This window comes from Chanodichthys erythropterus, chromosome 12 (assembly GCF_024489055.1).
Source record: "Chanodichthys erythropterus isolate Z2021 chromosome 12, ASM2448905v1, whole genome shotgun sequence".
Classification (NCBI taxonomy): Eukaryota; Metazoa; Chordata; class Actinopteri; order Cypriniformes; family Xenocyprididae; genus Chanodichthys; species Chanodichthys erythropterus.
Window position 1 is genome coordinate 25,493,512 of NC_090232.1, and position 23,904 is coordinate 25,517,415.

The following is a 23,904-nucleotide window of genomic DNA, read 5'->3' on the forward strand; positions in this document are numbered from 1 at the left end:
CATAGATCAAAACGTGAAAGTATTTAGAGGCTTTGTTAACCACAGACCTTATTTCAGGCGATTTACCAAAAACCCATTCAAAAAACCCATAGACTTTACGGCGTTGGAACCGGAAGTCCTAAAATGCTAACTCGCTTGCGGGTTTTGCCTACAAAAACGTGTCATCCCTGGGGCACTCTATTGACACTATTGTATGCGAACTGAATTGAGCTGGATGATGACATTACTGTTCACTCCAGTGCTTATATAGATAAATTAACTAAACTAATAACTATTGATGCTTACAACCGAATGAATCAATACTGAATTTACTTAAGATGGACAATGACACTATTTTCTTTAAGAGCTGTTATGCAGCCAAAATGATATACCAGTTATCACTGTAAAGCTGCTTTGACACAATCCGCATTGTAAAAAGCGCTATATAAATAAAGGTGACAATGAAGTACAGTAAAGTTCTTGACAAAAATAATGAGCAAAACCTTAACCTCACTAAAAAAAACAAAAAACATTTTAATTGTTTTAATTGATTTCAGAAGCAACCACATGTAAAAAAAAATACTGACTTATGTGATGTTTGTAGCTACAAAATCAGAGGCTCTTCCCTCAAAATCTATTCAAACGTGGTCAGAGGAAACAGCAAAAACAGCAATCTTTTTTTATTTGGTCTCCCAAGATGGATGTTAAAAACAAGTGTAAATGGGCAAAAGATCTGTTGTTTGTTTTTTATTTGAAGAACTGTCCGATACGAGTATCATCTCTAAAACACAACAAGCATTAAATACACCATACAAACTGCCACGCCCACACATATTTAAATGCAATACATTTATTAATCAATCAAATCAAAAATCAAAAAATGACATCTTTGCATTAAAAAAGAGAATTCTGCATGTAAAAACTGCACCAGAGAATAAGCAGCACTCTCTCAAGTGCTCATCTGAGATGCAAAAAGAAGAGACAGACAAAACACATTAACCAAAGACTGTGGGGGAGGCAATGACCTAGTTAGGGAGAAATGACTACATCAGAAGAACGGCACTGAAACCCAAGCAGTGTCTCCATCATCGTTTACGTATATGAGAAACTTAAAGAAAACAGAACCGTGTCATCTGTGGATACCACTACATATAGACAAATGTACAGATACCTCAAAAGAAAGTTAATGTAAATGACTTTTACTGATCATGTCTGAATATTTGAACTGAATTGGATATTTATTAAATGCAGTACAGTCAGTACAACATAATCCAAACAGTCTCTGATCAGTTCAGAAAACAGGTTCATCATCCTGTGATGTCATGTCAGGCATACTATTGATGGAGTCTGATCATCCTACAGGTTTAGTGGTATAACAGGCCAGTACTTGGGCTGCTTTTTGTCACAGTTGCGATCAAAGGTGAGCTGCATGGCTGTTTCCATCCCCTGAATCTTTGCTGCATCTTTACCATAAAGCTTCTTCATTTCTGAGGTCCTCCTCTCTCCTGGACGCTCTGAAGGAGGCAGGCTGCTGCGCCAGGAAACTCTGTGTAAGTCTTGGTCAGCCAGTACATAAGAGTCATGCTGCTCTGCCTCCATCTGCTGTTGTTTCTCTACATAGCAGAGAAAGAAGTATTGTCATGACTAGGAACATCATTTAAATGGCTAGTTCACCCAAAAATGACATTTCTGTAATCATTTACTCACCCTCAATTTGTTCTAAAACCTGTATAAATTTCTTTATTCTGCTGAACAAAAAGAAAGATATTTTGAAGAATGTTTTTAAACAAACAGTTGTGGGGCACCATTGACTTCCATAGTATTTTTGTTTTCCATACTATGGAAGTCTATGATGCCCCACAACTGTCCTGTTACAAACAGAACAAAGAAATTTATACAGTTCATAAATGATGACAGAATTTTCATTTTTGGCTGAACTATCCCTTTAAGGCTTAACTCCTGACATTGTAGATTTTATATCAGACATTAAGTGGCAACCATATATAGTACCAAAATCATAAAGTAAACAAAAATGCGATAAAAAAAAAAAAACAACAACACTGAAACTTCCTGAAATAGGAATAATAATAGGAAAACTGGCAACTTAGCAAAACTGGCAGCCAGTAATTGTGGCTGGCACAAACCATACTTATTTTAGGTGAACCCTTATTTAATGTGGACTAGTCTGTATGTTTATTTACCTTTTGTTTATCATTTCTGAGAATGAGGACATGTCACAAAACATGTTGGAATCAGCCTCTGTCAGTTCATCTCAATTGATTTTTTTGTTTTGTTTTGAGTGATTACCTCTATGAATTAAATTATTTTAAGACTTCTATTACGTCCACTTTTGAAGTTCACAAAGGCCTCCTTGTGACCACCATCCTCCTGCTTTAGACCTCATTAGCTGTATTTCCATCCAAACATGAAGCGAATATTTTAAGTTAAAAAAAAGAAGCCAAATTAGCTGTGTTTCCATCAAGTTGTTAGAGCAATTACGGTGGCATTGGTAACCTAGTAACAGTAAATGAAACACTGTGACCGAGTGTTCGTGAAGGGTTCGCCTAAACACTTATGAATAAGAAAACAATAAACAAAAGCCATCCAGACAAGTAACTTTTTTACTTGGACAAGCAAATGGCAGAATTTTCTTGTCTTAAGGACAAGCACATAACAAGGCTTAAAACTTAAAGGGTTAGTTCACCCAAAAATGAAATTTCTGTCATTAAGTACTCACCCTCATGTCATTCCAAACCCATAAGACCTTTGTTCATCTTCAGAACACAAATCAAGATATTTTTGATGAAATCCATGATGTTTTTTATCCCCCATAGAAAGCAACATAATTACTGTAATTTAAGGTCCAGAAAAGTAGTAAAGACATTGTTAAAATAGTCAACGTGACTACATTGTTTCAACCTTAATGTTATGAAGAGATGAGAATACTTTTTGTGCACAAAAACAAAACAAAAATAATTACTTTATTCAACAAATTTGTCTCTCCCGTCATTCTCCTACGCTCTCTACGTTTAGCACTTACAGGTTCTATGGCTCAGTATACCATCAGTTCAGTATTCAACAATGAATAATCTCACAATTATTGCAATGAATTATTAGGGCACATCTCTCCTTTAAGCAGGCTTAGTGAGTAAAACAGATGGCCAGTGTGCAGAGACTGCATGACAGTGGGGACATTCTGGTATAATGAACCTGGCACAACACTACAGTTCCTCTCAAGCTCTCATCCATTAGTCACTCACATAAAAGAAACATCTAAGCAAAGCAAATTTGAGAAGAGAAGACTTTGGGTTGTCTGTATCTTCAATCTGTTTTTCTAATATTTTGCAATATTTTCTAATTTTTCACAAATGTTGCTGCATCTTGACCAGGTCACTCTTGTAAAGGAGATTTTTTTTTATTTATTTTTTTTTAACTCAATGAGTTTTCAACCTTGGTAAATAAATGATAAAGGATATCCTTTGTAATGCAACCTTGAGATCCTCAAAGGAACCACATAAACATTAATTATTATTATTCAATAATGTAGCTCAAAAGAGAGGACCTATAGTCAGTTTTAATAAAAGTTTCCACATATGCTGTTAAACACTTACTGAGCTCCTGCCTGTGTCGCTCTGTCTGGGCAAAGTATTGTCGCAGCTCTTCCGAGATGTCCATGTTGCTGACATCACACTCTATCTGGCTCTCATCTGAACTCTCCTCCATCATCTCACGGTCTGAATCAGTGGCCTCATTCTCCCTTTTTTCTTCTCTACCTGTCACTCCATCTCTGTGATTGTTCCTCCATCTCTCATCTGCATGCCAGTCTGAGTAGCGCTGCATGGCAGGGGGGTACATGGAATACAGTGCCTGGAAGTAGCCAAACTCCAATGCCTTCCTGTATGCCCGCTTGTGCCTCTGGTGCCAGTGCATGGCCTGCTGGTAGTGCTGCCAATAGCGGGCATAAACTGGATGGGCATACCACACCTCCCCATCACCCTGACTGGCCTGTAACATCACAAATGCGGTTCATGTTGACTTCTTAGGAGTATATAGAGTTATTGGAATGGTCACAATGTGTTAAATTTAGAATCAATCATACAGTCTTGAATGACTGTATAATATTGATGAAATTCTGAAAAACTTTACAATAAGGTCTCATTTGGTAAAATTGGTTAATCCATTAACTAGCATGAACTAACAATAAACAATATATTTTTGCAGCACTTAACTTTTGTTAATGTTAGTTAAACGTTCATGTTAGTTCACAGTGCATTAACTAATGTTAACAGCCCATATAACTTACAACTTTTAATAATGTATAAGTAAGTGCTGAGATTAACTTTAGGTTAATAAATGTTGTATAAGTACCTGAGATACTAGTAACACAGAAGTGTAAGACGTACCATTATGAAGCGGCGACTAGTTAATAGAATCTATTTCTGTGTACCTGTTAGAGAGAAAGGTTTATTTCAATCACGAGTAAACATCTATATATTCATATGCAGCAGTGGAGAGGAAGTGAATAATTTAGCGATAATACATGTAAATGAAGTAGGTTATCTAGTAATTTCACAGAAAGGAGCAGGAGTACTCTTTAAACAACAACATGCGTACTATAACCAATAATTAAACGTATTACACATTAAAACGACAGCATAGTTTAGTAGCACTTCTCACCACTCATACCGTCCCCTAACATGAGCGTCAGTAGAATCAGAGATTGTTTTAAGGAGGAGATGGCAGTCTGTCGCGCAACAACTCGACCACGTGCCCCTTGTAAGCCAATCATATTATAAGACGCTGGTGCCATCGAAGAGTTTTACTACAGTCATCGATCGCTGGCAGAGAGTAACAGAAAACTATTCAATTGTACAGGCAATAATCTCCTCTCATGTCATGTGTAATATTGTGTAGTCCATCTAGAAAATGTATTTATTTTTCTTTTTGTTAAAACTCTTTATATATGGTTTTATAGTTAATGTATACAATAAAAACACATTGGCAGAGTGTGGATAGTGCCTAAATAATTCATAAATCATACTGAGGCATCTCCTTTACTGACTTCCACTGAAACAGAACAGCATCTGGTTTCCTGTTTGGATCTCGCTGTGCATTGCTGAGCAAGATTAAAGGCTCCCGTGTGTGGCAGTGGCTCTGGTAACATCTATCGTTCTTCCAGTAGGTGTAGAAGAAAAACAACTGACAAATTAAGAGACATTTTAATGTAAGTGCAAATAAGACATCTACAGGTGGGCATGTGTGCGCGCTCGCGAAGCCGGAAGATCAGTCATAATGACGTAGATCGCAGATTCGTAGCCGAATTGGGCCGTTCAAGATGGCGGAGTATCTTGCGTCCATTTTTGGTACAGAAAAAGACAAGTAAGCGATATTGAATTATTTTGTTCCAGCAGTGCAATATTAATTAATTTGTAATATAACACACCTATATGAACTGTCTGCTGAGTGTTTACACATATTGAACACAAAACAACCAGTTTTTGTGTGAGATATAAAGCATCCGCAGTGCTCATGCTGCAGGTTAAAGCAGTGAAATCAGACACTGGCGCCAATTTCATAAATCGTTCTTTAAATAAATACCTGATGTACAAACAACATTCATTGAATGGGGAAAAAAATGGTTTATGAAGGGTTTCAATAATTGGGATTGAAATATGAATATATGTGGCTTTTATAGTGGTAGAATCTGACATTGTCTGATCTTTTGTCACCTTTATGTCATTGTCCATACATACGTACGTGTCACAGTTTAAAACAGTCTGTCCCTTTTCTTTTTTCCAGGGTCAATTGCTCATTTTATTTCAAAATTGGAGCTTGTCGTCATGGAGATCGGTGCTCTAGATTACACAATAAACCAACTTTCAGTCAGGTATGTTTACACCTCAAACTTTACTTTTTTGTATTAGTTTTCACCTCTGTAGAATTGTCTTTGTTATGTTTAAAGTGAAACAATACTTTATTTGTTTCCAGTGTAGAACGTTAGTATGAAAGAAATATATATTTGAACTTACATGTTACATTTACATTACATTAAATATGTAAATGAATTAAAAATTTCTAGCCGTTTCTAGCCATAGAGGATCTAGGCGATTGCCATGGGGCCACCAGCTGGAGGAGGCCCCAGTGATCACCTCAACCACTTTTAATTTTAGCAAAAATTCACTTGCTAAGTACATTTAAGCAGCTGAATATTGTTATTAAATAGTTTTATAGTTTTTAAATATAATTTTTTAAAAAAATGGTTTTGTTCACAGAATTATAAAGAAAGGTTTGCTAAATGCATATTTGTGTAACAAAAGGCATTAGTAGCCTATGTGATTTGTTTTTTTATTAATTTAATTTACAGACCCCCGGTTTCACAGACGTGCCTTAAAGGGAAAGTTCACCCAAAAATGAAGATTTGATGTTTATCTGCTTACCCCCAGCGCATCCAAGATGTAGGTGACTTTGATTTTCATTTTTTGGTGAACTATCCCTTTAAGCTAGTCCTAGACTAAAATGCATGTTTGAGCTGTTTCAACTGAAAGCATTTTGCACTGACATATCTTAAAATATGCCAGTGTTATTGTTTTGTCTCAAGATGCACACCAGTAAAGTTTTTTTCTAGGGTAAGTTTATAAAAGCTACTTACTTGTCCTAATTGAACTAAGACCTAATCCTGGCTTAATCTAAGCTCTGTCTATGAAACCGGGCCTTAGAATGTCAAGTAATATTACAAAACAATAATTTAATATTGGGCTAATTTGAGTGTTACAATATTGCATGTTTACATTTCATTGAAAAATAATAGGCTACTTTTGCATTACTGAAAGTGAAAAAAACCAATGGGGATCTTGCCTAGCGTGTGAAAATGTTCAGAAACGGCCCTGCTCACAGTAATTTCTTGGCACACTTTTGATGCAAACTTCAGTTTAACTGAAAGTAGCCCTGTATTTGCATGTTCAGTTCTACATGTATGTTGCACTTGATATTTGATATAGTGCTGCATTGTAATGTAACTGACACATAATCAATTTTACTTTGCAGACTGCCTTTCAGTCACGCAACACTATTTGGTGTACAGAGTAATTTGTAGTTCATAATTCATTCATGGTTTCAGAAGCATTCAGGACTGTTTTGTCTTAAAGCACCTGAGATCTGATCTATGAGTGTTGTAGTTTGTCAGACTTACCAAAGGAAGTGCATCTTTCCTTAATAATAAGATGACTATATCATCTAAATGGTCTGCTTTTTACCAGGCTTTTTTTGCCACAACAATTCCTCTCCAGTACACTGGTTGTAGTCAGCAGGAAGTTTTCTGTTTTTTGTTTTTTGGGGGTGAATAGTGGTCCTTCCAAATTTCAGTCCATTGGATGCGCAAAGACAACTGCCTCAGCCGTTTGCATGTGCAGCTCTTTTTTTAAATAGCCAATTTGGAATTATTTATATACATATTTTAATTTTTCCCTTTGCAGACCATCTTGATTCAAAACATCTACCGTAACCCCCAAAACAGTGCACAGACGGCCGACGCCTCTCGCTGTAAGTCCCGCTTTTCCATGAGATAATGCTAGCTTGTGGGGTAAGCAAGAAATCCCCATTTTAATCACAGACAACTGAGATAAAACTCTTGCAGTTTTCATGGAGAGGCAGCCTCAGCACTGATCCTCTGGACCACTACTGTACTTTAGTACTTTACACACATAAGTAAAACCTTATTGAAAACCTCAGTGCTATTTCTATCAAACAGTAATTGTGTTGGGTTTGTTGTTTTATAAAAAGACCCTTAATCTGCAGTTGTCCAGGCAAGTGTTTGATGCCCCATTTCCACCGACATGTTTCCTGGACTGACATGATTCCCATTCTTGAACCGTTCTACACATTTCCACCAAAGAAAATGCAGTTCCCTTTATAGTTCAGAAGAAGTATGACACTCATCATCATGGGCAAGCATATATACAGTGTTTCCTATTAATTACCTAGACTGTGGAAGCCCTGCCATAGTCTAAGCTATAAAACTTCATTATATTATATTCAAATTGTTTTTGCTTCCTAAAAACACTAGTGTAAGTGTAATGTGGACTGAGACACTATATCTCAACTACAAAGAGGTTTGAGTCCATTAAGTCCAGGTACAAATCAATCCAAATACTTTTTACTCTTTTTACTTAACATTTCTCTCAAAAAGTGCACCAGATTGATGTATTTAACTTTAAAATGTACAATATTTTCTTTCTGTGGGCCCCCAGAGAGACCATATTTTTTTCAGGAAGTCATTTATAATTAAAGGATTAGTTCACTTCAAAGTGAAAATATCCATATTTAACAAGTTAGTAAGTAAAATATCTAGCTTCCGCCAGACTGCCTTCCGTATTCAACTTATGAAGAAAGTGTAAATGTCTCACAGTTCAAAATGCTTACACTATGTCCTACGGCTTCTTTTTTCAAATTACGAAGAAAAAGTAACTGACGTTGCGTAAGCATTTTGAACTCCGAAATGTTACTTTTTTTTCTTCCCAAATTGAATATGGAAGGCGGTCATTTATTAATATAACTCCAGTTGTGTTCTTCAGAAAGAAGAAAGTCATATACATCTAGGATGGCTTGAGGGTGAGTAAAGCTTGGGCTAATTTTCATTTTAAAGTGAACTAATCTTTTAATGAATTAATTAGTTTGACATAATTTATTACAAAGCAGCTGCTCATTTGTGCATATGCTTATTTTAATGCATATTGTGATTGTCTATTTAACTTTACATTTTTATATTTACATTTTAATAAACAATGTTGGACTTGGACTATATTAATTCCTGGTGTACATGGATGCAAAAAGTTATACACATACTCTTCAGTTGCTGAAGGCATGCGAATACGTATTTTTTTGCCTTTATAAATCCCAATGTGTTCCTCACTTTTGAAGTAGGATGAAATCCATGGAATTTAGGATCAAATCCGATTATACATGTGTTTTATAAATGAAGTCCTAGGAACCAATTACATCAGGGAGCCGCGGGCAGGGCAAATGTTTTTTTCATTAGGTAAAGTTTCCTAAACAAAAACATCAATAAGTTGTCTAGCTACTGCGTTAATGCTTGCGGTATGTAGCAGCTTGTAATTGTGCATGCAATAAACAACAATGTCTGATAGCACAAGCATTCAGCAGTGATTTGCGTAGGCGATGTGTGCTCTACCTGCAATATGTTCTTCTACAGAGATACAAAAAATATTGGAGAGCTTGCAAAAAAAAAAAAAAGAGTAGAGTAGGAGTTATGGACAGAAATGCTGAATGCCCAGGCACATAAAACCCATTACGTCACATTTGATTTGATATGACAGGCTCCCAGATTGCATGAAAACCAGCAACATATTGATTGAAAAGGGGTATAGGAGGTGCTGGGTTTTTGTTGATTCCTGCCTAGTAGAGCTGATTTTTTTTAAATTTAATGTCAAGGTAAGTATGAGTGCAGACTCCAGTGCCACTCATATTAATTTCCCTCCAGAAAAGGACTCAGTACTTTGAAAAAAGCAGATGTCTTGTTTTTGTTTGGGACATTATGATAACTATAATTTAATGATCTGCATGATCTTATTTAAAGCCCTTGTTTAAAATGTTTTAAATAAGCTGTACTTATTTACATTATTGTTTACAGAAGATACTCTTCTGCTTCATCAAAGACCTGAGACCTTTACGTACAGGTTCTCTTGTCATTTCGGATGGATCTCTGACCTGTCCTGCTGACCCCACTCTTCCCAATTCACTTGTTTTCATTAATTGCCTAATTTATAATGTTGATATCCCATGTGGTCTATAGACCTGGATGCTAAACAGTCTTAGAGTTTGTTTTTCAAAAATGCACATTTTGTATTTCAGACTATTGTCCTCATGAACATATACCGTAACCCTCAAAACTCTGCCCAGTCTGCTGATGGTTTACACTGTAAGTTGTCCCCCCACTTGCTTGCAGGAGTCTGCGGCATTGATCATTTCTTTACGACTGGCACATATCAAAAGCATCCATAAAAATGTGCAATTATTTATTCCCTTTTCAGAAAATGCACTTTTCACAAATACTTCTAAAATACTGCGGTTGTTATTCCATGGCCGTATGTTTAGACGTATAATGAAAGTGTATTTAGTTAAGGATTTAGATTTTGCAGACACTTTATATCCCAAAGTATGCAACACACTTAAAAACATTTGCTTGGGAATTTTATGAATAATGTATAACAGTGAAACCTATAATCAGATGTAAAGTTGTTTATCAAGGGAACAAACTTGTCTTTGACCTATATTATGGTTAATTAAAAACTAATAAATACAAAGGCTTACTGTGCCTGACATGGATTTGCTTCCTCTCTGAATTCTCAGTTCCACATGTTAATAAAAATAATAAATAAATGTCATAGTAAATTCAATATCAAGTCTTATGATCAACAGATCATATATTATGTAATTTGTTGGTTTGTGTTTTAACACCATCCAGTTGTTTTATGGTGGGCCAGTTATTTATTTATTCTTTTCTTATTTGCATGATATGGAGGTTATATCAAAATATCTTTCTCTCTGATACACTTTGCTGTGTTCTAATTGTATTTTAAAAATTGTTGCTAGGTGCTGTTAGTGATGTGGAAATGCAGGAACATTATGACGAGTTTTTTGAGGTGAGTTCTCATCATGGGTGAGCTTTTTGGCTTCATTAGACCAGTGGACCTGATTTAGAAATGACTTGATGTTCCAAGGGTCAAAATCCCACACATAAGTAAACAAACACATTTACTATTAATGTGCACATCTAACATCTACTTAATGCGATGTCCCAACAAGGACAAGGCTAATATTTACACTTGGATGAAGCCATTAAAAGCCATGCTGGGTGGGTGATGGAGAATTCCTGGCAACACATGATTTTTTAGTTGTGGAGGTCTGAGTGGTGCATTTTACAGTAGCTCTTACTCAGTTTTTTTTCCCAAAATCTTTTTACATAAAACATTTTTATTTATTTTTTTCTTCAACATTCTTATGTTGTGTTTATAATATATTTTGTATTACTTTGTAATACTTGATAAGAATCAGTAGTTAAATGAAAGCAAGAGTTCACCCAAAAATAAATTGTAATCATTTACTCACACTCATGTCCTTCCAAAACTGGAAAAAAGAAAGACTTTATTTCTTCTTTGGAACAAATATAACTTTTTAAAGAATGTTAGATTTCCTGTTAGAAATCTTTTTTTGTGCTACAAAGAAGAAATTAACTCATACGGGTTTAAACAACATGAGGGAGAGTAAATGGCAGAATTTATTTTTTGAATTAATGATCCCTTGAAGTAGTTACTCCTACATTTTCTAATGCTGATTGTTTATGATTTAAACAGGAAGTCTTTACAGAAATGGAGGAGAAGTATGGAGAGGTCGAGGAGATGAATGTGTGCGATAACCTTGGTGATCATTTGGTTGGAAATGTTTATGTGAAGGTAGACTTGAAAATGTGTTTATTAATGTTTTGTGACATTTTCATGATTTGAAAGGACCACTTTATAGAATATTTAATTTCAGTATTTCAAACAATGGAACTGTAACAGTCTGCGTTCAAATTAGACTAGGAAAGGTTAAACCATTTATTTTGTTTTATTGTCTGAACAGTTTCGGCGGGAAGAGGATGCTGAAAAAGCTGTATTGGACTTGAATAATCGCTGGTTTAATGGCCAGCCGATACATGCAGAGCTTTCTCCAGTTACAGATTTCAGAGAAGCCTGCTGCAGACAATATGAAATGGGGTCAGTGTCTCACAAATTATTTTACTATAATACATCACTTTTTAAGGCATGACTGATTGAATCTTTTTTCTTTTTAAGACTGTGTTTAAGACTGGGGGGTAGTGGTCTGTATTATTTAAATCATAATTAAAGCATTTAAGGGAAACTGGAACTGTAACAAAACTACAATTTTCACATAGCGATCAACTTGAACTTGTATATTTTTAAATATACATTTATCCTGTTGTCATTTTCTCACTTTATGTGCCTAAGTGGGTACCTTAGTGATGTAACCCTAATACTAGTGTTTTCCTCAACATTTAAAGCAAAACTGTCTACATGAATTCCATGAAATGGAGAAAAAAACGTTTTGCTCTAATAACAATGTTTTGTGCTGTACTTCATCTCACCACAGGGAGTGCACTAGAGGCGGTTTCTGTAATTTCATGCACTTGAAACCCATTTCTCGAGAACTGAGGAGAGAGCTTTATGGACGTCGTAGGAAAAGGTACTGAAACCTTTCTTTATCAAAGACCAGACTAGTCCCTTTAATTGTAGTTGGCATTTTTGTTGTAACAGAAATTAATTTTCTTTCCATTAGACATCGTACTCGGTCAAGGTCTCGTGAAAGACGTTCTCATTCACGGGATCGTAGCCGTGGAGGTCGTGAACGTGAGAAGAGGAGATCAAGAGATCGAGAACGTTCTGGAAGATTTTGAGCTATGACACAGTTTTGATGCCTTTTGTTTTGTTGCTTGTCTTCAATCAATGACCAGCACTTGTTTGAAACATCAGATGTCATCTTGTTACATGCTTGAAGCCCTTTTGTTTGTCCCTTTGTGTTTCTTTACATTTTTTTTTAAGTGTACAATTATAAATTTTGTTTCTCAATAAAAGTGATTTTTTTATAAATTGTGTCTGTCACAAGTTTACTGTTTATATGTTTTGGACTGTTAAAAGCTTAGTCATCATTAATCAGTCCTGCAGGTCATCAGTGAAATGTTGTGGGTGTGAAGGGGTGTCACACTGAAGTTCATTATTCATTGGTTATGTGTTTGTCCATAAAATGCAGTGGTATCAGTTTGGAGACAATAGCACTATATCAAGGTCAGGAATTATGTTTGTCTTTGTAGTATAGGTAGGGATAGTGTTGCAATTTTGCAGTAGTCCAGCTTAAGATACTAAAAATCATGAGTGTATTGGGAAAAAAAAAAAAAAAAGGTTATTATTGTATTATCTCAAAAATCATAAAACCTGCTGCCATGATTCTGGTTCACCATGATTCATGGTGACAATAGCTAGAATGCATTTGAATAAAAAAACATGTAACAAGTTTTGTCAATTAATCATTCTCACGTGAGAATGATAAAATGCTTTAAAATGTAAAATATTTGACATTTTAGGTGTTTTCCAACCCAAAGCTACCTTGTGTAATAAGTTGTTTCCAAATGTTTCACTCAAGATGTTTGTATTAAATGTTGGACATGACCCAACTTCTGATAGGAGAGCAAACGACAGACGCCCTCCTTCCAGCCAATCAGATTGAGCGCCAACACATGGCCAATTCCCAAATAAGTGATCAACCCACGTTCATATAAATGACGTGACACAGGTACTTGTGTATGTACAGCTGTTAAAGTGGACGATCGGCGCGCTTATCAGCAAGGTAAATGTGTATTTTAATCGTACAATAGCTGTAGTAGACTTGTGCAATATTCCATCAGCGATGTATTTGTGACAAAGACAGAAAATAAAGATTATATATTTGTGAACATGGTTTAATGTGTATTAAAATTCTGTTTAAATATTTGTATTATTATTATTAGTAGTAGTAGTATGTAAAAATCCCTTGTGCTTAGCAGACCAGGAAATGAGATTTGATATAATAACTGCGAAAATTTCTTTATAAGTAAGCCAGTTCCATCAAAACCGACAGTGTTTTACGAATTCACTAAAAGAGATAGTCTGATGATAAATCACAAAAACGGTCACAATTATTAAAGGTCGAAGTGCACGAGTTTTTTTCTTTTTCTTTTCTTTTTTTTGCAGGTAGCCTGCATGAATGGCTGCCTCGTGCTCGAACAGATTTGTATTTAAAGTATTTTTTTCTGTAAGTCCTATGAGAGTGATTTGTGGAAAGAGAGTATATGCAAGAAACTGTCTGGATTGGGTCTGAAGTGAAAGTTTTTAGTTGAAAGAGTTTCTAGACTCATTTCTTCGAGCACATGGACACTTTAAACTTCCCCATACTCGACGCTCATGCGTCCTAGACTGGGTTGCCAGGTGTGTGACAAAAACAGCCCTGTGACATAAAATGTATTATTTTTTTTATTTTTATTTTTTACATAGTAACAAAAACAATGCATTATTGTTATTAGTATTTACACAATATTTCCATACAGGGAAGGCATGGATTATATTATATACAGAACACCTGTATATATACACCTAAATAATAACTGGTCTTTGAAAATAGGGAAAGGCTGCACATTCGGCAACCCTAGTCCTGTAGTGTCATATTCTGTGATACACATGCAGTAAAATTTTGATCAAGCATAATGGAAGATGTTCGATAATGCTCGATAATGCTAATGTTCAGTAATTTCTGTTTAACATTTTGAGAGAGGAATATTCATATATGGGTGCCAATCCATCTTTGAAAGTGATTCTACACACTCCCTCCCAACCATTCTTTCACGACTTGAGCCTTATGAATCTTGACATTGTCATCCTGAAATATGGCCATGATGTGTGATCCTGCTACCTGTTTGTTAAGAAATGAAAAGCTACACACTCCATCAGTTAGGATTAGAAGAACTGTTGCCAAACATTCAATATGCTAGAAACATATATCCAAACAGCATATTTTTCCTTTTTTTTTCTTTTTGGCCAAGCAGTGTATATGAATATGGCCTGAAACTTAATGCACTTTTGTGTAAATGTGTCAACCTCAAACATTTTTTCAGGACACACAAAGACCATGTTAGCTTGCATGCATTGTATTATGGTCATTTCGCATTAGAGCAGTCAAGCATGCTTTTCATCTTGGAGAGGCTCAAGTTTTAACAGCTGGTGTATTATATGCATGGCTTGTTGGGTGTTATCTATTAATGGTTCTCATATTCTGGAATTACCTGATGGTTAAGCTCTGTGTATTCAAGGGGTCAGGGCTGCGTTTCCCAAAAGCATCATAAGCCTAAGTTGATCGTAGCTCCATTGGTTTCAATGGAGCTACGATCAACTTAAGCTTACGATCCTTTTGGGAAACGCAGCCCAGATTTGTTTGCCATTTTCTGATTTCAAGTTCATGCTATAAACTGTTATCATCATCTGGGGAATTGGAGTGAATCAACATGCGCTGTACAAGGCTGAAATCGTCATGGCATTGTGGTGATGTTGCTTGATTGAATTGATATAGGCCCTGTTTACACTTGGTATTAAGATGCATTTTGGTTGATTGTTTTACAAGTGAATGACGCTAAATACAGGTGTACATGGGGTCTAAAACGTTTTGAGCTTGTCCACATTCGCACTCACAGTGTTCGGTGATGTCTGCCGGCTATTAAAGCAGAAACGAAGCTGCTGCTTTCTGTGTTTTTTTTTTTTTCCTTCGTTTTGCCAATTTAAAATACCCAGTCACATTCATATTTAAATTGTGTGAGCTTATTTCGTCCATTAGATCAGAAGATCTGAAAAAGCCCATACATTTACCTGCCCATAGACCCTCCCTTCAAAGAAATGAGGACAGAAGTGGTTGAAAGTGGACAAAAGATATGGATTAAAACACCAGGTGTAGACGGGAATGTCTTTCTCATCTACTTATGATCCAATCGACCAAAGCACATCTTAATACCAGGTGTAAACAGGGGCATATAGAGTGGTGCAGAAATCACATATTTTTGTAGAGGCCAAAATCCTCAAACGAGTTCCGGTTCCACTGTTCGAAAGTCAATAGTCTTTTTGATTGGGTTTTTGATTAAATGAAATAAGGTGTGGTTAACATAATTTCAAGATATTTTCACATTTTATTCTACAACATAAAATACATCAGCAAAAACCCCTTGTCTTGAAAAAGACAATTGCTAATAAGTGGCTAAATGGGACTACAGAGGTTGTCAGGGAGATTAAATGTCATCACGTTGAACAGGAAAACTAATTTACTGACTAGTCCACTTTCACAGCCTTGTTGTTTTTATAATCGAGCTCTTGTGAACTATTCTTACTCAAATTTTCAGATTATTATAATTTTTTTTTTTAATAAATATTAAAAGAGTTAGGAATAGTAAGGAAGCTTAGTGAAGGTTGCGTTCGTTTATAGACTACGTTTAACTTTTTACTTCTGGTGATTGTATTTAGGTTTCAAAATTTAAAGTTGTGTTCATTTCTGAAGATTATCATGATGAACACAATGTTGGCCACAGAGCTTATTTTCTGCAATAATCTAGAAACCAATGGAAAAATCATATTTGACTTACAAAAATATGTCATCACTGCATCAATCTGTTACTTTCTTGTTAATGCTGTGGACTATGTACTTTATCATGGGTTTTGATGTTTTGGTCATATTCCACAGCCTGGAAGTATGCCAGCTCCAAAGTCTTTGGAAATTTGACTAAATAAATGGGTGATAATGTAGGAACTGTTTTGATTAAGATTAAATTATCACGTCTCCATCATGTATCTTGCATATAATCACATTTATTATAATCATGTTCATTCCCCATGTGAAGATGGCAAAATTGCTTAATCTGCAATATGTAAATTCTATTGTGAACAAATTATCCTGGGTTAAACGTCAAATCTCTTCACAGGGAACTATAGAGAAATCATGCCCTCAGTCCCCTCCAACAAAGAGAACGACACCCCTGCCTGCCCTTTTGCTGGCAAGAAGACAACTGGCAAGAATGGCGTAGAGAACAAGTTGGTTTCGGATGATGTAGACAGACCCCTGCAGCTGAATAGAGAAACTGGGGCCGCCGACCCAAAATGGATTCGTCCTGACCTGCCAAGCAGATGTACTTGGAAACCGGGAATGTCTCATGAAAATTCTCCTCACAAATACTTTCCCAGGTGATGATCACTCACTTTGGGAATCTAACCTAAAATCACAAGATTTTTACTTTAAATCAAGTGACAGGGAGCCTAACAAATTAAGCATTTCTTTTTACTTTTACTCATAAGTTTCCTATTAAGAAATTATTCCTCAGCATGATAAATGTGTTACATAAATGCATCCACTGTAATGGACTTTGCAATGTTCAATAAGCAATATATTTGTTACAGAAAAAAATATATAATTGTGTGTGTGTGTGTGTGTGTGTGTGTGTGTGTGTGGACATTCCATTTACTGTACAAACATTAAGCATTTTTACATTTTTAATAAAACATTGTTTAGTATGTTTTTAAAGCTATTTTGAATATGATGACTCATGGAATGTCCTCATATTTCATGAATACGTCATAGTACCAGTGTAATAACCATGTCATTATACAAATTTGTGTCCTCATAAATAGGGTTTCAATATTCCGGGAATTTTCAAAGCTGGAAACTTTCCATGGGAATTAACAGGAATATATGGAAATTAACGGGAATACATGGAAATTAAAGGGAATATATGGGAGTTAACGGGAATTAATGGGAATAAACAGGGAATTTGCAAAATTGCAGGTTAGCCTTTAACAGGGAACTTAAATGTAGTTGAAAAAAAAGACATCTTGCAACATAATTTTGGTTAAAACAACCTTATTTAATGCAATTTTAGTTTAATTTTTACCCTGCAAATTCCTCACACAGCACACTACTTTACTGCAGGGCTATTGAGGCCACACCCCCTGCATGCACTGTGCATTCCCCCAGTCCATAACATGCACATTTGATTAAAAAATACAGAAAAAAACTGTAATATTGTAAACATAACTACAATTCAAAATAATGGTATACTAACTGATATACATAAAAATATAATTTATTACTGTGATCAAAGCTAAATTTTCAATTTTCAATCATTTCTCCAGTCTTCAGTGTCACATGATCCTTCAGATATCATTCTAACATGCTAACACAACTGTTTCCAACAATGATAATAACAAATAAGTATCAAATCAGCAAAATTAGACTGATTTCTGAAGGATCATGTGACACTGAAATAAATAACACATAACAATTGCTGCAATAAAAATATATTTAATTTACATATATTTACTAAATTATAATTAATTGAATGCGAAAAATAAATAACTGTTATTTCATGTTATGACCAAACAAAATGTTTGTTTTATATGATACATTTATATGATAAATTTTATATAAATATTATAAATTAATGTATAATGTATAAATTTCCAGTGAATTCCCATAAATTCCTGTTAAGTTTCCAAATTGGAATATTTCCAAAATTCCTCAGGTTAAGTTCCCGTGGAAAGTTTGTCCCTTTGCAACCCTACTCATAAATCACAAAAACACGTGCACACACACACACTTTGTGTAACGAAGCGGGACTCATGGTAAGATCCAAATGCAGCGTTTTATTAAATGTAAGCGTGGTCGTACAGGCAGGGTAAATCAGGAGCAAACAGGTACAGCAGAGGGTTAGGCAGAATCGTAGTCAGGGCACAGGCAGTAGATCGAGGCAGGCGGATATCATTCACAGAACAGTATACAAGGCAAGAGTCAGGACAGGCAGCAACGGGTCAATAAATGGGAACAGGCAAGATCAATCACAGGCAGACAGGATACAAGGAAACGCTCAGAATTGTCACAAGGAATCAAGACTTCGCGGTGAGGTGGCGTGTGTGTGAGTCCTTTATAGTCCTGGTAATGAGTATCAGCTGGGTGTGCTGATTAGTGTGGAGTGTGCATGGCTGTATGTAGCAACAGGTGATTGGTGGAGTGAGTGCATGTGATTGACAGGGAGGATTATGGGAAATGGAGTCCGGAGTGAACAGGAACAGACTGTGATCGTGACACTTTGATAGCAAAACAAACATGTGTGTGTTTGTGTGAGTGTGTTCTTGTATACATGATTTATGAGACACAAATGTGTATAATAACATGGGTATTACAATGTAAACATAGTTTATGAGGACACTGGTTGTGTCCTTGTAAACCAAATGGCTTAAAAAACATACAAAAACTGTGTTTTTTTTAAATTCAAAAAATGTAGACAGTTTTCTGTGATGGGTAGGTTTAAGGGTAGGGGTAGTGTAGGGGGATAGAATATACAGTTTGTACAGTTTAAAAACCATTACGTCTATGGAGAGTCCACGTTAACCACATATACCACGTGTGTGTGTGTGTGTGTGTGTGTGTGTGTGTGTGTGTGTGTGAGAGAGAGAGAAATCATTATACTTCTCTATGGATATTTTAGGGAATATATATTTCTTAGGTTTTAGAACAGTGTCCACACAGTTTTAGTCTCATATTATATATTTTAACAGGCTCTAGATTTGAACCAGATGTCAAAGAACTCACAACAGAAATTTGACAGCGTACTCCTTTAAGATTTTTAATTTAGACTGTCACAAATTTACTTTGTTGTGTTTATTTTTTCTTCAAGTGACCTTGAGTTTTGTTTGTTTGTTGTTTGTTTTTTACCATTGGAGGACAAAAGCTGAGAGCATTCTGCCTACCATCCTGGACAGGATTGGAGACACACCCATGGTCCGCATAAACAAGATCTCTAAGACTTTTGGACTAAAGTGTGAAATTTGTAAGTGAATAATTCATATTTTTACTTTTAAATTTGTAAATCAATTACATTAAAAATCAATACCATTTAATCATAGGGGTATTACAAATGACAAACTTAAAAAACTTGGAATCCTTGAAAGACAAGGGAGTATAATCATACACTTGTGTTGTTTCCCCTGCTATGTGGCTTTAATTTTACATAAAACAGTCATAAAGTTTTGTTTGTATATGTGTCTGCAGTGGCCAAGTGTGAGTACTTTAATGCTGGTGGCAGTGTGAAGGACCGTATCAGTCTGCGTATGGTGGAGGATGCAGAAAGGGAAGGCATCCTCAAACCTGGAGACACCATTATAGAGCCCACCTCTGGAAATACAGGTAATCACACAGGGCATTTTATTACTTACAGACTGATGTTCTGTTTTGAGACTTCACGATTTTTCTTTTAACTTCATCTTATGTTACCTTTTTTCATAATTAGGGCCCAAGCGAAAATTCGCGCAGGGCCCTCTTGTTCTTCTAAGGATTATTATTAGGGCCCAAGCGAAAATTCGCGCAGGGCCCTCTTGTTCTTCTAAGGATTATTATTAGGGCCCAAGCGAAAATTCGCGCAGGGCCCTCTTGTTCTTCTAAGGATTATTAGGGCCCAAGCGAAAATTCGCGCAGGGCCCTCTTGTTCTTCTAAGGATTATTAGGGCCCAAGCGAAAATTCGCGCAGGGCCCTCTTGTTCTTCTAAGGATTATTATTAGGGCCCAAGCGAAAATTCGCGCAGGGCCCTCTTGTTCTTCTAAGGATTATTATTAGGGCCCAAGCGAAAATTCGCGCAGGGCCCTCTTGTTCTTCTAAGGATTATTATTATTATTTTTTTTTTTTTTTTTTTTTTTTTTTCCGTCTTCCGGGGCTTTTTGGGGGCCTTAACATGCTCAAAAACTCTTGAAAATTGGCACACACATTGGAATCCGCGGCCATTAGGACGCCGGAGAGGCTGGTACCCGGGCGTGGCAGGGGCTCGACAGCGCCCCCTTGAAAAAAAGTCTGAAAATTTGGTCCATATATTAAACATGCTTGCACGTATTAGTATGAAACTCGGTACACATATAGACCTCATCGGGCCGAACAACTTTCGCGCTCTAAGTTAATCGCCACGCCAACAGGAAGTCAGCTATTAAGGGTTGTTTGAAAAACGCATGCTCTGGAATTTGATATACTCCTCCTAGACGATTAATCCGATCGCCACCAAACTCGGTCAGCATGAAGTCAAGACACTGATGATTAAAAATTGCCAGGGGATTTTTGATATCTCGAACGGTTTGGCCGTGGCGAGGCAACGAATTTATGGCGAGAAAAAGGAAACAGGAAATGTGTTATAACGTCTTAATACATATATTGATCTTTATGAAACTTCACGAGTGTGTTCGTTATAGGAGTCTGATCACATGGATGTGACTATTGTGAGTCAAAGTTATAGCGCCACCAACTGGCAGCAGGAAGTGTATCACTTTTTGAAATGTTTTGAGATCACCCTCTTATTTTTACCTGATTTGCTTCAAACTTCATCAGTGTAATGTCAATACACAGCAGATGTAGACCTATGACAGGATTTTTGATATTTGAAATATTGTTGCCATGGCAACAGGTCAAACTGTAATAATATTCTTGAGTGTTTTTGAGGCTCTTAACATGCTTTAAATTGCATGAAACTCGACACACACATCAATATTGTCAACCAGTAGACATGGACAAAGCCATAGAAATGGGCGTGGTGGAGGGGCTCAGTAGCGCCACCTTTTGACAAAAGTGGGGGTTAGTTTTTCCTACAGTCACCAAACTCGGTACACATATTATTCTCATCAAGCCGGACAATTTTCTAATTTACATTCATTAGCTCCGACCAACAGGAAGTCAGCTATTTTGGTTTGAATGTTAATTTTTTGAAAAAACAGGCTATGAATTTTATACTACTACTCCTACAGGGTTTATCCAATTTACACCAAGCTTTTTTAACTTGTTGCTAACACATTGAAGTTGTTTAATTGCAAACGGATTTTGGATATCTCAAACGGTTTGGCCGTGGCGAGGCAACGAATTTATGGCAAGAAAAGGGAAACAAAGTGTTATAACTTCTGCATACATTAATTGATTTTGATGAAACTTTGGCTTAGCCTTCGTTGTACAAGGCTGATCACATGGATTTGACTATTGTGATTCAAAGTCATAGCGCCACCAACTGGAAGCAGAAAATGTGTCACTTTCAGCATACATTGAGATCACCCTCTTATTTTTACCTGATTTGCTTCAAAATTCATCAGAATAATGTTAAAACTTGGCACATGTAATCCTTTGAAAATGGGAAGGGAGGAGGGGCTCTATAACGGCACCTTGTAGTGCAGTAAATGTGGAGTGAATTTGACATAGTCCTTTGATGTTTAACCGTTTTAAGTGCCTATTGCCCGCTGTGCACAGTTGCCCTGAAGCCACCGGGGTGGCGGTGCCACCGGGCTTGGGCCCGCCATCGCTGCTCGCAGCTATATTTATTTATTTTTTTTTTATTTTTTTTTTTTCCGTCTTCCGGGGCTTTTTGGGGGCCTTAACATGCTCAAAAACTCTTGAAAATTGGCACACACATTGGAATCCGCGGCCATTAGGACGCCGGAGAGGCTGGTACCCGGGCGTGGCAGGGGGCTCGACAGCGCCCCCTTGAAAAAAGTCTGAAAATTTGGTCCATATATTAAACATGCTTGCACGTATTAGTATGAAACTCGGTACACATATAGACCTCATCGGGCCGAACAACTTTCGCGCTCTAAGTTAATCGCCACGCCAACAGGAAGTCAGCTATTAAGGGTTGTTTGAAAAACGCATGCTCTGGAATTTGATATACTCCTCCTAGACGATTAATCCGATCGCCACCAAACTCGGTCAGCATGAAGTCAAGACACTGATGATTAAAAATTGCCAGGGGATTTTTGATATCTCGAACGGTTTGGCCGTGGCGAGGCAACGAATTTATGGCGAGAAAAAGGAAACAGGAAATGTGTTATAACGTCTTAATACATATATTGATCTTTATGAAACTTCACGAGTGTGTTCGTTATAGGAGTCTGATCACATGGATGTGACTATTGTGAGTCAAAGTTATAGCGCCACCAACTGGCAGCAGGAAGTGTATCACTTTTTGAAATGTTTTGAGATCACCCTCTTATTTTTACCTGATTTGCTTCAAACTTCATCAGTGTAATGTCAATACACAGCAGATGTAGACCTATGACAGGATTTTTGATATTTGAAATATTGTTGCCATGGCAACAGGTCAAACTGTAATAATATTCTTGAGTGTTTTTGAGGCTCTTAACATGCTTCAAATTGCATGAAACTCGACACACACACATCAATATTGTCAACCAGTAGACATGGACAAAGCCATAGAAATGGGCGTGGTGGAGGGGCTCAGTAGCGCCACCTTTTGACAAAAGTGGGGGGGTTAGTTTTTCCTACAGTCACCAAACTCGGTACACATATTGTTCTCATCAAGCCGGACAATTTTCTAATTTACATTCATTAGCTCCGACCAACAGGAAGTCAGCTATTTTGGTTTGAATGTTAATTTTTTGAAAAAACAGGCTATGAATTTTATACTACTACTCCTACAGGGTTTATCCAATTTACACCAAGCTTTTTTTAACTTGTTGCGAACACATTGAAGTTGTTTAATTGCAAACGGATTTTGGATATCTCAAACGGTTTGGCCGTGGCGAGGCAACGAATTTATGGCGAGAAAAAGGAAACAGGAAATGTGTTATAACTTCTGCATACATTGATTGATGTTTATGAAACTTCAGGAGTGTGTTGGTTGTAGTAGTCTGATCACATGGATGTAACTATTGTGAGTCAAAGTTATAGCGCCACCAAATGGCAGCAAGAAGTGTATCACTTTTAAAATGCTTTGAGATCACCCTCTTATTTTTACCTGATTTGCTTCAAACTTCATCAGTGTAATGTCAATACACAGCAGATGTAGACCTATGACAGGATTTTTGATATTTGAAATATTGTTGCCATGGCAACAGGTCAAACTGTAATAATATTCTTGAGTGTTTTTGAGGCTCTTAACATGCTTCAAATTGCATGAAACTCGACACACACATCAATATTGTCAACCAGTAGACATGGACAAAGCCATAGAAATGGGCGTGGTGGAGGGGCTCAGTAGCGCCACCTTTTGACAAAAGTGGGGGTTAGTTTTTCCTACAGACACCAAACTCGGTACACATATTATTCTCATCAAGCCGGACAATTTTCTAATTTACATTCATTAGCTCCGACCAACAGGAAGTCAGCTATTTTGGTTTGAATGTTAATTTTTTGAAAAAACAGGCTATGAATTTTATACTACTACTCCTACAGGGTTTATCCAATTTACACCAAGCTTTTTTTAACTTGTTGCTAACACATTGAAGTTGTTTAATTGCAAACGGATTTTGGATATC

The 23,904-nt window shown here is 36.5% G+C and overlaps 3 protein-coding genes across 11 annotated transcripts in view; 2 read left to right on the forward strand and 1 right to left on the reverse strand.

Moving 5' to 3' along the window:
* Window positions 1-709: 709 nt before the first annotated feature.
* gemin8 (gem (nuclear organelle) associated protein 8) lies at window positions 710-5,165 on the reverse strand. Of its 3 annotated transcripts, none has more exons than XM_067403233.1 (4): window positions 5,042-5,165; window positions 4,383-4,426; window positions 3,591-3,984; window positions 710-1,592 (listed from the first exon to the last, which is right to left on the reverse strand). In XM_067403233.1, exons 2-4 carry the CDS (start codon window positions 4,383-4,385, stop codon window positions 1,336-1,338), a joined length of 654 nt encoding a protein of 217 aa, XP_067259334.1. In that variant the 5' UTR covers window positions 4,386-4,426; window positions 5,042-5,165; the 3' UTR covers window positions 710-1,335. The 3 variants fall into 3 exon arrangements, with proteins under 3 accessions (XP_067259334.1, XP_067259333.1, XP_067259335.1); XM_067403232.1 differs by lacking the exon at window positions 5,042-5,165 and adding an exon at window positions 4,657-4,722; XM_067403234.1 differs by lacking the exon at window positions 5,042-5,165 and having other exon boundaries at window positions 4,348-4,426.
* LOC137031881 (splicing factor U2AF 35 kDa subunit) lies at window positions 5,102-12,620 on the forward strand. Of its 6 annotated transcripts, none has more exons than XM_067403227.1 (8): window positions 5,102-5,203; window positions 5,779-5,866; window positions 9,847-9,913; window positions 10,588-10,637; window positions 11,349-11,447; window positions 11,617-11,750; window positions 12,145-12,237; window positions 12,331-12,620. In XM_067403227.1, coding segments are annotated over exons 1-8 (651 nt in total). In that variant the 5' UTR covers window positions 5,102-5,201; the 3' UTR covers window positions 12,449-12,620. The 6 variants fall into 6 exon arrangements, with proteins under 6 accessions (XP_067259328.1, XP_067259332.1, XP_067259327.1 ...); XM_067403231.1 differs by lacking the exons at window positions 5,102-5,203; window positions 9,847-9,913 and adding exons at window positions 5,211-5,358; window positions 7,452-7,518; XM_067403226.1 differs by lacking the exon at window positions 5,102-5,203 and adding an exon at window positions 5,211-5,358.
* Window positions 12,621-13,282: 662 nt separating this feature from the next.
* Window positions 13,283-23,904, forward strand: part of cbsa (cystathionine beta-synthase a) — a 28,213-nt gene continuing 17,591 nt past the window's right edge. For both annotated transcript variants that reach the window (XM_067403388.1, XM_067403389.1), the window contains exons 1-4: window positions 13,283-13,395; window positions 16,541-16,799; window positions 19,332-19,438; window positions 19,660-19,794. In XM_067403388.1, the coding sequence (XP_067259489.1) occupies window positions 16,558-16,799; window positions 19,332-19,438; window positions 19,660-19,794 (484 nt within the window). In that variant the 5' untranslated portion in view covers window positions 13,283-13,395; window positions 16,541-16,557. The remainder of the gene's footprint in view (window positions 13,396-16,540; window positions 16,800-19,331; window positions 19,439-19,659; window positions 19,795-23,904) is intronic.

Coding starts and splice junctions, on each gene's coding strand:
- gemin8 (XM_067403233.1), bottom strand. Junction 1,593..3,590: donor GCGACACAGGCAGGAGCTCA/GTAAGTGTTTAA, acceptor TCTGCTATGTAG/AGAAACAACAGCAGATGGAG.
- LOC137031881 (XM_067403231.1), top strand. CDS start 5,315: ATGGCGGAGTATCTTGCGTCCATTTTTGGTACAGAAAAAGACAA. Junction 5,359..5,778: donor TTTGGTACAGAAAAAGACAA/GTAAGCGATATT, acceptor TCTTTTTTCCAG/GGTCAATTGCTCATTTTATT. Junction 7,519..10,587: donor GACGGCCGACGCCTCTCGCT/GTAAGTCCCGCT, acceptor AATTGTTGCTAG/GTGCTGTTAGTGATGTGGAA.